The 14,814-nt window shown below is 42.0% G+C and overlaps 1 protein-coding gene across 1 annotated transcript in view; it reads right to left on the bottom strand.

Moving 5' to 3' along the window:
* Nucleotides 1–14,814, bottom strand: part of ADARB2 (adenosine deaminase RNA specific B2 (inactive)) — a 748,635-nt gene that overhangs the window by 14,858 nt on the left and 718,963 nt on the right. The window contains exon 10 of the mRNA XM_089668727.1: nucleotides 14,181–14,359. Coding sequence (XP_089524853.1) covers nucleotides 14,181–14,359 — 179 coding nt within the window. The remainder of the gene's footprint in view (nucleotides 1–14,180; nucleotides 14,360–14,814) is intronic.

Below are 14,814 nucleotides of genomic sequence, written 5' to 3'. Positions count from 1 at the left end.
TCAGGCATGATTGCCTCTGTGAGTGTTGTCTCCCCCCCCACCCCAGACTTTGCTTTTGCTGTGTTTTATCTCTGTTCTCTTTTTTTTTTTTTTCAATCCCCTACATCTCTTCTAACATTCTGCTAAACCTTTGTGCTCAGTACTGTTTGAACCTGAAGAAGGGGACATTCCCCGAAAGCTTGTCCTCAAAATTGTTTGTTAGTGCAAATAAAAAAAGTATCATGGACAGTACTCAATTGTTTCTGTGAGTTTTTTATTAACATGAAACAATATATCCGATGCAAGGTCCACCTTAAAGTAAAAATCCATAGGTAATCTGTACCCTGTGTCTGTATTAATAAAGTGAAAACGTGATTTTTCTTAAGCTGTGTGAAACTCCAGATGACAAATACTGAGACCTTTAAAGGGATCGAGAAAATACACATCTCCAGACAGAACACAGCTGCTAAAAGGTTCATAAGCCAAACTTCATTAGGCCCTGATCCCTGGCACTGCGGTGGGATTGTGCGTTGCCGGCTAACAAATGTCTTAAATTGTAGGAAGAGCGCAGTACAGGGAATTGTGGTTTATGAATCCAGGCCTTGGTGAGGAAAATAAAAATTCTCTCTAACAAAGCAAGGCATGAGGACATTATTGTGCAGCCGTGTACCCCCAAAAGGCCTTACTCTATCATGTGTAGTGTGCAGTATAAAACAAAGCAATAAAATAGCCTTTTCGGTGTAGGTTACTTTGTTTGATACTATGGTCTCATTTCTTTCAATGGACAGTATACTAATTTCATATGGGGAATGATCACCAACATTCTGAAATATACATTTTGGAATCATTTACTGTATCACTGTGGTGAGTTTACAGAAAACAGATAAACTGTACTCCATTTCATAAACTACTGAACAGAACCATTAAAGATCATCATAAGGGGGACCCCTGCTTAAGACTGTAGTGTATTATTTGAGTTAACTTGAAATATTTGAGTTAATATTGTAAAATGTACTCTACCTGAAAGTACGTTTAAAAAAAAAGCTTGCATGCTGTGAGAGGAATAAATAGGCTCAAACTATCAGCGGCGACTGTGGGGTTGCGCTACATACAGATTTGTAAATGCTTCCTCTAGTGGTCATCTGTGTATCAAGGATTGTGGCTGGCATTCCCTATTTAAAGTGTGTCTTAAGCCAAAACTTTTTTTGTAGTTTTGGGTAGAGTGGTGAGAGGTTAAAGCTCTGATGTGTATTTCTCTGTGTGCCCCCACTGCAGGGATTTACTCAATATTTGTCCTGTTGACCAATGGTCTCCAAACTGCGGCTCGAGGGCTGGATGAGGCCCTTTGCTTGCCTTTTCTGGCCCTTGGGACACTATTTCATCCACTGTTACCAATAATGAGGCATAATTCCCCCCCCCACTGACACCAACTAAGGGGCACAGTTCCTTCCAATGACACCAATGATGGGGCACAATTCCTCCCAATGACACTAATGATGGGGCACAATTCCTCTCAATGACACCAATGAGGGGGCACAATTCCTCCCAATGACATCAATGACGGGGCACAGTTCCTCCCACTGACGCAAACAATGTGTCGCAATTCTTCCCACTGACACCAAAAATGGGGCACTATCCCTCCCACTGACACTACAGATGGGGCATTGTCTATTCTCACTGACGTTGGGTTGTTTTCTACTCTCAATGGCCACAGTTTGGCCCCCCAAAAGTCTGAAGGACAGTAAACTGGCCCTTTATTTAGAAAGTTTGGAGACCCCTGCTGTTGACCATTGTTCACAGCTGACAGTGACGGGAAATACAGCATTTGGAGTTGTTTTTGGAACAGGAATAGAGGCAAAATCTTCCAATGGAGACACGTGAAATGGTTGCATCTGTGCATTAAAGGATGCCCCTTCTTTTGGGGAGATCTCCTCTCACTACCTGTTTTGCCTTGAGATTTGCAGAGAAGGAAAATCTCCTCTATGCTAGGTACAATGAAAAAAAATCATACAGGAGTTTTAACTATTAGCAAATCTAAAATCTTAACCTCTTGGCGCCGGCCACACACAAATGTGAGGCCTCCCGGCATCTGGGCCTTGACACCGAGCGGCCGCACATTTGCATGCAATTAAGAAAAACATATGTGCTGAGAGCGCACGCCCTGCACGCTTCCAGCACACATGTCCGGTACTCACGGAAAGGTCCCAATCTCTTTCAATTGGGACCTTTCCCAATCATGTGACCGCCGGGACCCTAAAACCCCGAATCGCCTCCTGGCTTCTGAAACCCTTAAAGGGCCGGGAAGCGCAGCACCAAGGGGTTAAAGACTGTTGAGATAAGGTTGGTTAAGCTGACCTTACCTAACTTAAACTACTCATCTTTGAGTGACCTTTCAGCACCACCTGGGTTGACAAAGGCCACCTGAAAAATTTAAGGAACTGGTTGGAAAATTTTCAATTACGTGCAGTCAATCTTTGGATATTGAAACAGCCATTCATGCCAGAAATGCTTGAATACAATGAGCTGTAAAATATTGGAAGAATGCCACAGTAATTGAATAGGTCCAAAAGGGACATAATAAAGGTAGAAAGCCCAACATGTTTTAGTTGCTAAAACTCCATGAGCACAATGCATTACGTCTCTACTAGATTGCAATTCACATAAAGAATGTGAAGACAGTAACATTCAAGTGCCTGTTACTCAGACCTGGCAGGCCTCACAACAAAGTCATTACCAGGTTTTAAACAACAAAAGCCATTACAGTATTAAACAAAAAAAGTGTTTCTGATAGCATATATCCCATGCCCCAGTGGCACCACCTATACTTTATGTGGTTTCTAGACCCTTCAGTTATGTTGGGATATTCTAATGTGGGGCTATGCCAGTGACAACAAGCCCCGAGTAGATTAGTTTAACATTGGACCCAACAGATTTACTTTGAGCCCTTCAAACACATCTTAATGTAAACCTGTCATGAGAGCAGAGCATGGAGGCTGCCATTACTGAGTTGACCTTCCAGAAATTCTGACCGAAAACAAGTATTTATGACAGTATCTGACTTTGATATTTATTACGGGGTCAGCAACTAAGAAAAAATGGACATGGAATGACAGCCAAGCAAGCACCATTTTCACTTGAGGGTGGAGGCAGAATTTAGAGGACTGAGTGGTCATCTGCTAGTTCATTTCTCTAGGGGGCACCAGTAATGAGGTCTCCCAGTCATATTTCCTTGCTCTCTTTCTACATCTTCTGATCAGTGGTATAGGGACTGTTGTACCAGGTGAAGCTGAGATTGGGCCACTGCTTTTGGGGATAGGAAAGGGTGACAGAGTGCTTGTGCCCCACCCTTTGATGGGAGTCTTGTATTGCCTCCCCCAGTTTTTCCCCTTGCCTCATTCTGGCATGAAAGATCACATGACCATGCATGTAGTTAGGGGGAGGAAGGGAGCAGTAAAGGGGGAGGGGGGCAACAAAAGGGGTGGAGGTAACTGGGGGGGGGAATAGGAAAGTTTGGGCATTATACGGTGGTTAGTTCTTAAACATCCTCCAAACACTAAAACATCAGTTTTATTGGACGGTTTATTTGGGATCTGTGTTACAAATATTCACTGTGTCTTAAGCATTTGCACAAACTCAACAAATGATTGCCATCTTTTTTTGTAATATAATTATCTCCTATCTCCTATCAGTTCCATCTAGTGAACAAAATGTGGCACTTTTTTTTTAGTTGTTTCAGAAAAATACTGCATTATGGCCATTAGATGGAGATGATGGCCACAGGTGATCATAGGTGGTAGTGGGAGTAAGCGAGCAGTAAAGGAGGTGGGGCAGCAAAATGGGTAACTGGGGGGAATAGTAAAGTTTGGACATTATAGGGTGGTTCATTCCTAAGTAAATAAAGAGAGAGAAAGTGCCACTGACTGCAGAACGTTATACACTTTATTAAAACAATGCTGTAAATTTGCACTCACATTTTTGAAGATAAATACATGCACATCTGAAGTCCAGGATCGGTATGCATGGGCTGCAGGTAAGGGCATCTGGTTTCAAGGTCCATAAGCCAGCTGAGAGATGGAACAGGACCGGAACACTGCTGTGATGTGCGGTGGAACGTAGGTGAAACACAGCATTCAGCGTTACTGCATCACTGGAAGTGATGCATCAACGTTTCGTATCAGAGCATGCACACCAACTATGGGGGTGCGCTCCTTTGTCAAGCTCTGGTTCACTCCTAAGCATCCTTCCAACACTAAAACATCACGTTTATTGGACTGACCATTTGGGATGTTAAAAACATTCACTGTACGTATGTCTTAAGCATTTGCACAAATTCAACAAATAATTACCATATTTTTTGTAATATAATTATCTCCTATGGTTGTCAGCACCACCTAGTGACCATAATATGGTATTTTTTTTTAACTGAGTTGTTCCAGAAAATGACTGCATTATGGCCACTAGATGGAGATGATGACCATAGGTAATAACCATATTACAAAAACTGCGGCAGTCATTTGTTGTGCCTGTACAACAAGGCCAACATTTTATATATAGAACCAGTTCTGTTTTTGTTGTCAGAGCAATAAAAGATTAATTCTGATTGGTTGTCATGAGTTTTTTCCATTTAGTACATACATTCCCCCATCTTGCTGAATACAAATGAAAGTGGTCATGACAACTTTAAAGTGTTACTAAACCCAGGACCTTGCATGTACTATATCTGGTCTCCCACAGTACACACAATATGGAAATGCAATTATCTTAGTAAATATAAACTGCTAAATACCTTTTCTCATCAGAAGCTAGAGCAGTCTTTTGGCTTCTATCAGTGTCCAGCCCAGCACTAGCTAAAGCTTGTAGGAGGAGTATTCTTTTTGCTGTAGGAGGATAGAAATCCCCTGACCTCTATCTGGACAGTGCTGATTGGCCCTGTGCTGATCACATGCACTCTCCCAAGAAAAAAAAAAACCTTTCTAGCAATACACACCAAACTGAGCACGTGCATGCCTACGGTTCAGTCTGGAGATAAGTGGTGGTTGCTTGAAAAAGGAGATGAACAGACAAGTCAGGATCAAACAGCCTTTTTACACAATGCAGTGGATTAACCCCTTAGGTTCCACAGTGAATATAACAAGCATGCTTTACTGCATATACAGACTGATTTTACTGTTGAGGGTAACACTTTAAGGCCAGGAAAAGGAAAAACACAAAGTTCATTTTCCATGCCGGGTATTTCCTAGATTCCTATCTAAAAGAGAATTTAATTGACCAGTACTTCAAATGATATACAATTATATCGCATAACATGGAAAAGAATCGCAAGTGTCAATAAATTCTTCTCAGCTTAAGCAAAAAGAATTATTTTGTCAATATTGGTGGTAATAAGTCAGCTTGTTGTGAGTAATGAAGAGAGCTTTTATTTAGAAATTCAATTAGCTCTTTCACTGACTGGTATCTAATTGCCAACTTTAAAATGCTCATAAATATCAGAGTATAGGATTGTTAAATGCAGGCTGAGACATCCGTGTAGTTAACGGAGTGTGTAAAATGCGTTTGTCGGTAATGCACATAAGCTTTTATTTATCTCTCCTGGTGATAAGTACCTGAGAGTGTTGGGGAATTGCTGGGAAGGAACTTTGCTTTGATTACTATTATTATGAAGAAAAACTAAATATTGAAGACTGCAGTCTGCCTTGTAATGTGCATTCATTACTGTTATGTGCAGGTGAGGCAGTATAACAAAAGACAAGGGATGCTCAGACGTTTATTCCTCCTTTATTTAGGAGCAAGTCTAGTGCTGCACAGCAGGGGCGTCCCTAGGGTTGGTGTCACACGGTGCCGGAACACTTGGTGACACCCCCTCTGACGATCACCGCAGGATGCATTGGATCTGCGGATTGAGCATAATGGATCGGAGTCTGATTCATTATCCTCCCTAATCCACAGATCCGATCCATCCTGCGGGGATCGTCGACTTGCAACCTACACGGGGTTAACCGATCTCTCCACAAAAAGGTAAGTTTTAAAGCAAGCCGATGATCCCCACAGGATGGATAGGATCTGCGGATTGGGGAGCATAATGGATCAGACTCCGATCCATTATGCTCAATCTGAAGATCTGATCCATCCTGTGGGGATCGTCAGCTTGCTTTGAAACGTACCTTTTCGTGGAGCAGGTCCGGTGTCACCCCGTGCAATAAGTGTCACCCGCTGCGGAGCGCACCCCCCGCACCTGCCTAGGGACACCCCTGCTGCACAGCGCTTACCTACCCATTTTTAAAATGATCAATTCAGCCTAAATCTGTATTTTGGCTGAAATTTTGAATCGGCATTAACAAAAAATTATTTATTGCAGAGATGATGGCGGCCTTATTCACCAGAGGATTGTTCACACTTGCAGTAGCCTTTGCTGCTCCTCTGAAAAGCAATCCACTATGGATCCCTTTTCATAGGGCAGTTGACAGGCGGCTGGAGGGTGATATGTCTCCTACTCACCACCTGTTTTAATCATGAAAAGCCCGCATCACTGCTCCACAATTGCATGCACTACACATGGTTGTAGTGTCCTTGTATAGCAGCCCCATTCACTTAAAGTGCTGTGTTTGGTGGTGGTACTGCTCGCTGAACTCGACATCACATGTACCACTCCATCCAGCCGCCATTGAAGCCTAAAGGATAAGTTCACCTTTTGCAACATGTTTCATGTTACACCAGGCGCAGACTGACAACTCATGGGGCCCCCGGGCAATAGGGGATCATGGGGCCCCTGTGTCCTTGCCCAAACTCAAAAAAGCCTATGAAAAAGGTACCAGGGGCATCTCATGGGGCCCCCTACTGACCCTGGGCCCTCAGGCAGTGCCCGAGTTTCCAAATGGTCGGTCCGCCCCTGTGTTACACCCATATTCAGGGTGTAACGTAACATGTTATGATCAGACCGGCCCTCGCACCCCCCGATTGTGACAGCTAGCGAGGGATCATCTCCTTCCCGCTAGCTGCCACAATTTTAAAAAAACATGGCCGTGCAGAGCTCCACCTTCCCGGCCGCGTCACTCATTCACAGTATTCTGTGAATGAGAAAACTACAATTTCCAGCAGCCTTTTCTTGTAGTTTTCAATGAACTACCATGGCGGGGCACAGCACCATGGTAGTTCAATGAGCCTTCCTGTCAGTAGTATCTGCTTGCCCATATGGAGCAAGCAGATATACAGACAGGTCAGGGGAAGATCTGCATTGCATCACCGATCTGCTGATCGCTGGTGCAATGCTTTAGAGGCTCCACAAACAAAAAATAATAAATGCACATTTTTTTACTTGCAAAAAATAAAAAAGTGCGCATTTATTTTTTTTTGTTAAAAGGTGAACTTATCATTCAATATGGTTGTAAACCTCAGACATGAAATACAATCAAAGCATAACCCCCTATAGTGTGTACTTGTCTCAATTCAGAGCGCTATGTGTTATTTCTGTTTGCTGCCTCATTCCTCTGCTATCAGCATGAGTCACTTCTGACAAGTTTTCCTGACACCAAGAGAAAAATGGTGACCGGAAGGATTGATTGTGATTTACAGCCTCAACTCCTGTTCCTGTGAGCTGTGTGCAGGGGGATGTGTCTCTTCCCTTCAATCAGCTTTCCTCACTGAGCTCTGCAGAGTGTAACTTCAGCTCTACGCCCCTCTCCCATCGTTTTCTGAATTGTCAGACAAGCTTTATAAATTCAGCCATTTGAATGGATTTAGAGAATAAAATACCTCAGATAAACAGGTACAACTTATGTAGGAGGATTCGTTTAATCTCTGTGCATCACCTGAGGCTAGTCACTTCACAGGGTATATGTAAGGGTTTACAACTACTTTAAGGTGGCCGATTGTGGAATAGGGCAGGTAAAACCTCAGCTTGTCTGCCTATTTTTACCATACCCCAGCTTAAGTGTGAACAAGGCCTAACATGGTTTAACAGGCCTAACATCTCTCAAAAGGCTCTTTAAAAGAGATATGTGTATGTACACTGGTTCACAACGTCATCCACCAGTTCATTTCAGCCAAATACTCTTTTTTTCTTTTTTTTTCTTTATTGCTTCATGCATCCCCATTGGGAAGATTTCTTAATAAATGTTCCAGAAACTGCAAGCAATGCTTCTGATTTTGTAGCTCCTGATTATCTGGCTCCCAGGAGGTGATAGCCTGCACCTCAGGCAAACATACATAGTTGCTCATTAGCATACAGGAAGATTTTCCAACTTGTCAGCCGTCATTCCCAGGGAGAATCTTTGGCCATCCTATGGGACATCTGCAATCCACTAATCATATATAATTGTCTATAGGATCACTACCGAAAACAATTTTATGATTGGAATTAGCAAATATGCCAAATGTGAATTAGTCTATTCATTAGATGAAAACACCAAAATAATGTGAGCAAATCAACTCCGAGAAATTCATACATTTGTAGAATACAGTACATTGTGAATTTCCCTAAACATACCAGCACTTGCCAACCACTATTGCAAACGATCAGAAAATCCATCTTGTCAGTGGTCAGTCATCTGTGTTCACAAGACGTCACTGGCTGATTAACACTACAATACCTATATAACTTTTTAAAGCGGAGCTCCACCCAAAAGGGGACATTCCACTTTAAGGACTTGTCCTCTGTTCCCTGTGAGAAATTGGTACTTTTGGGGAGTGGAGGCGTTTACCCGATCTTGACAGGTACCAGCTCCCATTTCCGTTTTGACTGCCTATCAGTCGGAAGCAGAAGTTGTCCCCCCTCCCACCTCCTCGCAGTCTTCTTGGACACGTGACAGATCCCATAAGACTACGGGACCATTCACAAGGCATAGTGCTACTCACGCATGCGCAGTGGGCACCCGGCTGTGAAGCCTCAAGCAGTCACAGCCGGGTGCCCACACTTAAGATGTCGGCGCTTGTGACGGAAGTCACTTTGAGTGGGGAATCCAACTCACTTTGGAGAGGTGGGGAGACCCCTGTCTCAGCTCCCCATATCCCTATTATGTGTAAGTCACCCTGTGCCTGTTAAGGGTACAGGGTGATCTGTCCTAATAGTGTGTGTAGACATGTATAGGTGGGGTGGAGGTTGTGGATTGTTTGGTGTTATGGGGCTGCATCCCATTGTTCACTTGTTTGTCAGGCTTGGGAGCAAACTATTATGGGATGTATGTGTTTATGTGTATTGGCTTGGTGGGGGGTGTCTCCAGCAGCTCTCCTGGTGGGACTGTCTGCTGGTGTATCTCTTGTTACTAAATGTAGATTGCCCCAGCCTGTATCATTATGCAGGGAGGGGGGATTGTCCCCTTGTCCTCTGAGTGTATATATCTTATATCTATGTTCAGAAAAACTAATCTACCTTCTGGATTACTTCAAGATTGGTGTCGTTTAGTCTTGTATGGTCAGCTGTGGTGTCTGTTGTCGGTGTTCAGACGGGGAAGCGGTATTCTAACGGAAGTACCCAAGCGCAGTCTGGGTCGGTTCCATTACAGCGGCTGGCCGGTGAACCCGACTGGTGTGAACACACCACTGGATCGTAGGACAGGTGAGTAGCTGTGTCTTAAAAGTCAGCAGCTATAGTTTTTGTAGCTGCTGACATTTTTTTTCAGATCTGACTGTAACTCCACATTAAGTATATTACTTATTTGTTGCCTCAGTGAGTTAAGAAAACAAAATGCCTACAGCGATCATTTTAAAGTGTTTGTATAATCCAAACTTTTTTTTAGAAAGCAGGAAAGGGTTAAAACCCTTTTCAGTTTATTTATTAATTTATTTATAGCTATCTGTGTGCCATTGTTCAGATTTTCCTTCACTTCCTGTCCCAGAACACAACAGGAAGTTAGAAGAAATCTCTACAAAGTCAGGTGAGTTGCCTTCCTAGAGTGTTATCTCTGGAACAGGTGCCCCCATTACAGATTTCCACCCACCGCTTGCTCTGGGACAGCTATAACTTTTCAGGCATGCTGGATATTTTTTCAGAATTCAGTGGTTCTAAAGAGAGAAAGTTTTTTTTAACTTAATGTACTTTATGCATTAAGGTAAAAAAAAATCTGCAAGCAGCTACCCCCCTCTCCCTTATGCTTACCTGAGACCAATATCGATCCGGAAATGTGCACAAGAGCAGTGGCAGTCCTGGCTCTCTCCCTCCTCATTAGACAAAGAGGTAGCAGGCCATTAGCTCCCACTGCTGTCAATCACAGTCAGTAAGGAGGGAGTAGGGGGTGGGGCCGAGTTGGATTTGTGTGTCAATGGGCACACAGAGGTAGCTCTGGAGTGAGCCCACACAAGTGTCCTCAGAGCAAGTGGCTTGCTATGGTGGCGCTCGGGAAAGGGGGGGGGGGGGTGGAGCAAGGAGCGCCAGTGGGGGACCCAAGAAGAAGAGGATCTGGGCTGCTCTGTGCAAAACCACTGCACAGAGCAGGTAACTATGACTTTCTTACCTTTAGAATCACTTTAAGACCATGTTGTGACATATTAAGCAAAGAAAATGTTTAACCATATTTATTTTAACACATGGAATGATAAATATACTTGAAATTAAGCATATCTGATTAACTGTGCATTTGTGGCATAGACAGACTGGTGCTATTAGTTCTCTGCCAGTGGCTTTTGGTTCCAAAAAGTAACAATAGTAACATTTTACATTCTGCTCAAAAGCGATATTCTGCACATAGCGATAAAGCGCTCCTTCACACTTAAGTTTTAGATGTGCAGCTCAATGTACAAATCTAGCATCTGCCAAGTGCTGGGATATATGAACTCAAAAACTAGTCCTGGCCAGCTCAGTAGATTGTTTTAAAAATAGCTGAATGCATTCCTAAATGCACAAAATATAACTGGATATTAGTTTAATAGGTAATAACACCAGAGATTGTTGATTCAGGGGTCAGGAAGGAATTTTTCCCCTGCTGGAGCAAATTCAGTCATGTTTTATTGTTTTTTTTTGCCTTCCTATGGATCAACTATGGGTATAGGATTATGTATATGGAGGTTTTATATTTTTTTATTGGTTGAACAAGATGGACTTGTGTCTTTTTTCTACCTGGCTAGCTACAGTATGTAACTATGTCCTCCATGCTGGCCAATCAAGATAGCATTGCACCCAGAAGATGCCAGGAAAAAGATTTGGCGCCAGCAAGGGAGCTTTTGGATGTTGCACCACTGGAGTGGAGGTGTATTTTCAGCCTTTAAATCTGATTGAACTCATAACCTTTTTAACTATAACTGTTAAACTGACCCCTTCTTCCATTATTAAACCCCTCAACTAGTGTCTTAACTTGCACCTCCCCTTAAGCAAATGTGTAAATAGATGTAGTGAAAACAAAGGCATAAACATAAAACATGTGACCAACTCGTCGACTTTTATCCTGTGACGTCACGAGCGATTGATGACTGGGATCCATGGGGATGGGAAGAGAATCCTCAGATCTTTGTAAGCTCTGAGTGGTGCAGGCCTTACACAGGATGTCTTATTTCATCTCCCAGCAGCTGACTAGAGTGGCAGGGGAGCAAAGGAAAGGAAAGGTGAGTAGGTATTGCTGGGGAGGAGGGAATTAAAGAAAACCTGTTGCTTGTCCTTCATAGGCAAAACATAGGTTTGTTTTAAAATTTCAACTTTTAATTCTGAGTTGCAAAGGTGAGCTGATGTTGTAAAGACATGACTTCAGACTACCAACATATCAGGTACAACACCAGACCACCCAATTCAATATAATTTTTTTATGCATTCTTTATTTAAAGATTATACATTACAGAAAAAACATATAGAAAGTATGTTCAGTAAACAACAGTAACATGTAAATGAATGTAATAACAACAGGTTCAGTTTTGGGCCCCTTTTTAAAATATATTTGTAAACGATATCGGGTCTGGGCTTAAAAGTACCATTTCAGTCTTTGCAGATGACACCAAGCTGTGCAGTGGAATAACGTCCTTACAGGATATCTCCGATTTAAAAGCCAACCTCAATGCACTGTTCAATTGGGCAACTATGTGGCAAATGAGGTTTAATGTTGATAAATGTAAGGTTATGCAATTGGGAGCTAAGAATATGCATGTATCATACATACTAGGGGGGGTACAACTGGGGGCAGGGGCGGACTGACCATTTGGAAATTCGGGCACTGCCAGAGGGCCCGGGGTCAGTAGGGGGCCCCATGAGATGCCCCCGGTACCTTTTTCATAGGCTTTTTTGAGTTTGGGCAAGGAGAGGGCCCCATGATCCCCTATTGCCCGGGGGCACTATGAGTTGTCAGTCCGACCCTGACTGGGGGAATCAATGGTGGAGAAGGATCTGGGAGTTCTGGTAGATCATAAGTTTAATAATGGCATGCAATGCCAAGCTGCAGTTTCTAAAGTGAGAAAAATCCTTTCTTGGATTAAAAGAGGTATAGACGAGAGAGAGAGAGAGAGAGAGAGAGAGAGAGAGAGATCATTTTACCCCTGTACAAATCATTAGTAAGTCTTCAGTTCGGTTTTGGGCACCAATTCACAAAAAGGATATCGGGGAACTAGAGAAAGTGCAGAGAAGGGCAACCAAACTGACAAGAGGCATGGAAGAGCTTGGCTTTGAGGAAAGATAAGAGGAAGAGGGGACACTCTTTACATCTGGAGGAAAAGAAATGTAACCTCCAAATACGGAAAGGTTTCTTTACAGTAAGAGCTATGAAAATGTGGAATAGACTCCCTCAAGAGTTGGTTCTGGCCAGCTCCGTAGTTTGCTTTAAAAAAAGGCCTGGATTCTTATTTGGATACACAGAATATAACTGGATACTAACATTTATAGGTAAAGTTGATCCAGGGAATATCCGATTGCTTCTTGGGGGATCAGGAAAGCATTTTTCCCCTGCAGGAGCAAATTGGAGAATGCTTTGCTGTTTTTTTTGCCTTCCTCTGGATCAACTGTGGGTATAGGATTATAACTTTTTTTTTTTTATATGGTTGAACTGGATGGACTTTTGTCTTTTTTTAGCCAGACTAACTATGTAACTGAATGTATTCTCTCTTGAGAAGAGGAGATTAAGGGGGGATATGATCAACATGTATAAATACATAAGTGGTCCATATAGTGAACTTAGTGTAGAGTTATTCACTTTAAGATCATCACAGAGGCCAAGCGGGCACTCTTTATGTCTGGAGGAAAAGAGATATAATCTCCAAATACAGAAAGGCTTCTTCACAGTACAGTAGAGCTGTGAAAATGTGGAATATACTCCCTGAAGAGCTGGATCTGACCAGCTCAGTAGATTGCTTTAAAAAGAGTCTGTATTCTTTCCTAAATGTGCAAAATATAACTGGATACTAGCATTTATAAGTAAAGTTGATCCAGGGAATATACAGGGAATATCGGATTGTCTCTCGGGGGTCAGGAAGGAAATTTTTCCCCTGTTGGAGCAAATTGGGTCATGCTGGGGTTTTTGTCTTCCTATAGATCAACTGTAGGTATAGGGTTGTGTATATAGGATTTTATACATTTTAAAAAACTTTTTTCCCTTTTTATTGGTTGAACCAGATGGACTTGCGTCTTTTTTCAACCAGACAAACTATGTAACAGTAATATAAAAATGTTTCATAGTATGGATAATGAGATAACATAAAGGATAATAAAATAACATTGTACAATCAAGGAAGAGAAAAACTAAATGGTGATGATCAGTATTTGAGTGAAAAATTCAGTACGGGTCATAATAATTTAAAAAAAGGGGGGAAGGTAAAAAGAAGGGGTGGGGGTGGGAGTGAAGTTAAACCCCCTGATCCAGCCAGGAAGATATTCAGGTCTATATATATGAGACATTATATAGGCAATGAGCGATATAAAGTTAATGTTTGCTAAGGGCTTTCCAAAGAGGAGGGGGAAGAGTCTGTTAGTATTGCATGGTTGGGTGTCTTGGTGAATTGTTTTGGGCAGCAGTCATGATCAATCCTCTCTAAGTAGTATAAATAATCAATTCCTTCTACATAAAACAGCACATGAAATATAAATTATGAACAGAAGCTCATATGCATATATGCATTTAATATAGTTAAAGGAAGAGATATAAACTAGTCCATCTGAACTAAGAAGTGGGAAAGAGAAGTAGAACAGCTGCTAATTACACATCCTGCTTTAGTCCTAGATTTATAATATTTAGGTCAATCTATGATACATTTTTAATAGTATTGCTCTGGAAATGAAGAATTGAGAAATTAGACCATACCTTCCCATAAAGTCTTGACCAGCGAGCGTATAACAAGCATTTGCAGAGCCTAGAGGGAGCACCGCAGCTTTTCTTTCCTGTTGTGGCATTAATGATTTCCAGGTCAGGACTTCCCACTGTCCAGTTGATGCTGAAATTTGGTGATTTTCCTGGTGGTCGAGGTTCAGCATTACTAACTCCTGCCAAAGAAAAAATAAAAAGCTGAAATGCTGTGTATGGGATCACAAAATATTCCAAAATACTACTGTGTTTAACACTCTTTATAGTAAGTAGTACATGAATATCAATTTTCCAAGTCTAGAAATGAGACACATTTTAGTCCTTTCATTGATAGCATCCTTTTCTTCCACACTTCTAAGTCACACTTCCCATCCTTTCTTATAGTGAAAGCATAGCGAGTTCCACTTCCAGGACAGCTCCAGGCATATAAATTGTAAGATGAAGCAACAAATAACTGCTCCATCACTGTATAACCTCCACATGTTACCATGTATATATACAATATATGACTGAATCTTCCTTGGCACAGCAGGAAATAGGCCACATCTAATAGCAAACAAGCAAGGGTAGATAAATATAAAATTTTCTGTTTAAAACTTAAAATCAGTTTAGGTACACTTATGCAGGCCATAGA

Source organism: Staurois parvus, unplaced genomic scaffold (genome assembly GCF_062004578.1).
Source record: "Staurois parvus isolate SC_StPar_1 unplaced genomic scaffold, SC_StPar_1.0 ptg000061l, whole genome shotgun sequence".
Lineage (NCBI taxonomy): Eukaryota > Metazoa > Chordata > Amphibia > Anura > Ranidae > Staurois > Staurois parvus.
The sequence above is the reverse complement of the archived record's forward strand: the minus strand, read 5'-3'. Positions and strand labels throughout refer to the sequence as shown.